At 37.2% G+C, this 1340-nt stretch overlaps 1 protein-coding gene across 1 annotated transcript in view; it reads right to left on the bottom strand.

Moving 5' to 3' along the window:
• LOC102296302 (cilia- and flagella-associated protein 70) overlaps nucleotides 1-1340 on the bottom strand; it is a gene marked incomplete at its 5' end in the record, with an annotated part of 24256 nt that overhangs the window by 10852 nt on the left and 12064 nt on the right. Inside the window, 2 exon segments of the mRNA XM_014336298.2 lie at nucleotides 65-125; nucleotides 335-426. Coding sequence (XP_014191784.1) covers nucleotides 65-125; nucleotides 335-426 — 153 coding nt within the window.

The following is a 1340-nucleotide window of genomic DNA, read 5'->3' as shown; positions in this document are numbered from 1 at the left end:
TGTGTGTGTGTGTGTGTGTGTGTGTGTGTGTGTGTGTGTGTGTGTGTGTGTGTGTGTGCTTTACTCTTTCTGCTCTACTAGGACCAGCTGGACGTTTAGGTTTGGGAGGGATCAATGCCGTCACCCTGCAAGAAACACAAAAACATCTCAATACACTCACTCATTTGTGTTTCACAGTCAGTCAGAAACAGAGGGGGCAACTACTAAATTTAACACTTACGTGTGTGTGAAAGTGTTGATAAATGTATAACTCTATCTCAGTGCTACAATCTAATAATGGAGCCAAAAGAAGCAGGTCAAACTCAGTCACCACATGGTTTAATTAGCACATTACCTTTGGGCTAGCTCTTCTGGTGATGGTTTTGGTACCAGCGGTTTCTCCAAGGCTATCTCAATGATAATATAAGTTCTGGCCTCCACATACATCTGCCATTAACACAAGTGAAGAGTTAAAGTTTTCCAAATTTCTGCTTAAACAGAAAACACATCAGCTAAATACGACTTTATAATATATTGCAGTAATAAGGATGTGCAGTAAGTTTGAGCATCTACTGCTGCTGATCTCTGCTCAGCTGTACTAAATTGCAACTGGTACCGGAGTCTCCAGTAAATTATCCTAATCAATGTTCGCTCTAATTTTTCATGTTTCTGAGCGAACGCACAAACTCCCTGAGCGATCCCTTGGCAACATCAGACGTGTGCACTGCGGTCACACCAGCATCGAATCCATCCAAGTTACATGGTTTATTAAAATAATCAAATTACAGCATTTACATTTATGTTAGACTACTTTTAATTAACTGCTTTAGCCCACTTACAATGAAAATTAAAAACAAATCTTGTTCATGACCTGTGTAGTATGTACTATTGGAAGTAAAAATAACTTAAACCCCAATTTTGAAAACACAATTTTTTTTTTTTTTTTTTTTTTGTGTTTTTGTTTATAAAGCTCTGACTTGTATTATGAGTATGAGTCTGTGGTCTGGGGGAGAGTCCTGTAACTCTCTGTCTGCAAAATACAGTATATACCAGTGTTGGGCAATGAATTATATAGTTACTTCTTCAAAAAAGTAACTGAGTTATGCAAACAACAAAGATTTTTGCAGCTGTTTACCTAAAAATGCAGCCAAGGCATTTTTTTAAATAAACATTTCAAATTATTTACAGAACAATCAGCTGTTCTGCATCAAATTTGATGCCACACAAATTATTTGTGCCACCCCAAAAATAATTTCAGTCCACTACGAGATAAAGGAGAACAACTACGGAGCCCCCCAGGGGACATGGGAGAAAAAAAAATTAGGGAGGAAAAAAAAAAAAATTAGGGAGGAAAAAAAAAA

Source organism: Haplochromis burtoni, unplaced genomic scaffold (assembly GCF_018398535.1).
Source record: "Haplochromis burtoni strain Fernald_Lab_line unplaced genomic scaffold, NCSU_Asbu1 Contig_135, whole genome shotgun sequence".
NCBI classification, from domain to species: domain Eukaryota; kingdom Metazoa; phylum Chordata; class Actinopteri; order Cichliformes; family Cichlidae; genus Haplochromis; species Haplochromis burtoni.
Note: the sequence above shows the minus strand (reverse complement) of the source record. Positions and strands in the feature narration are given on the sequence as shown.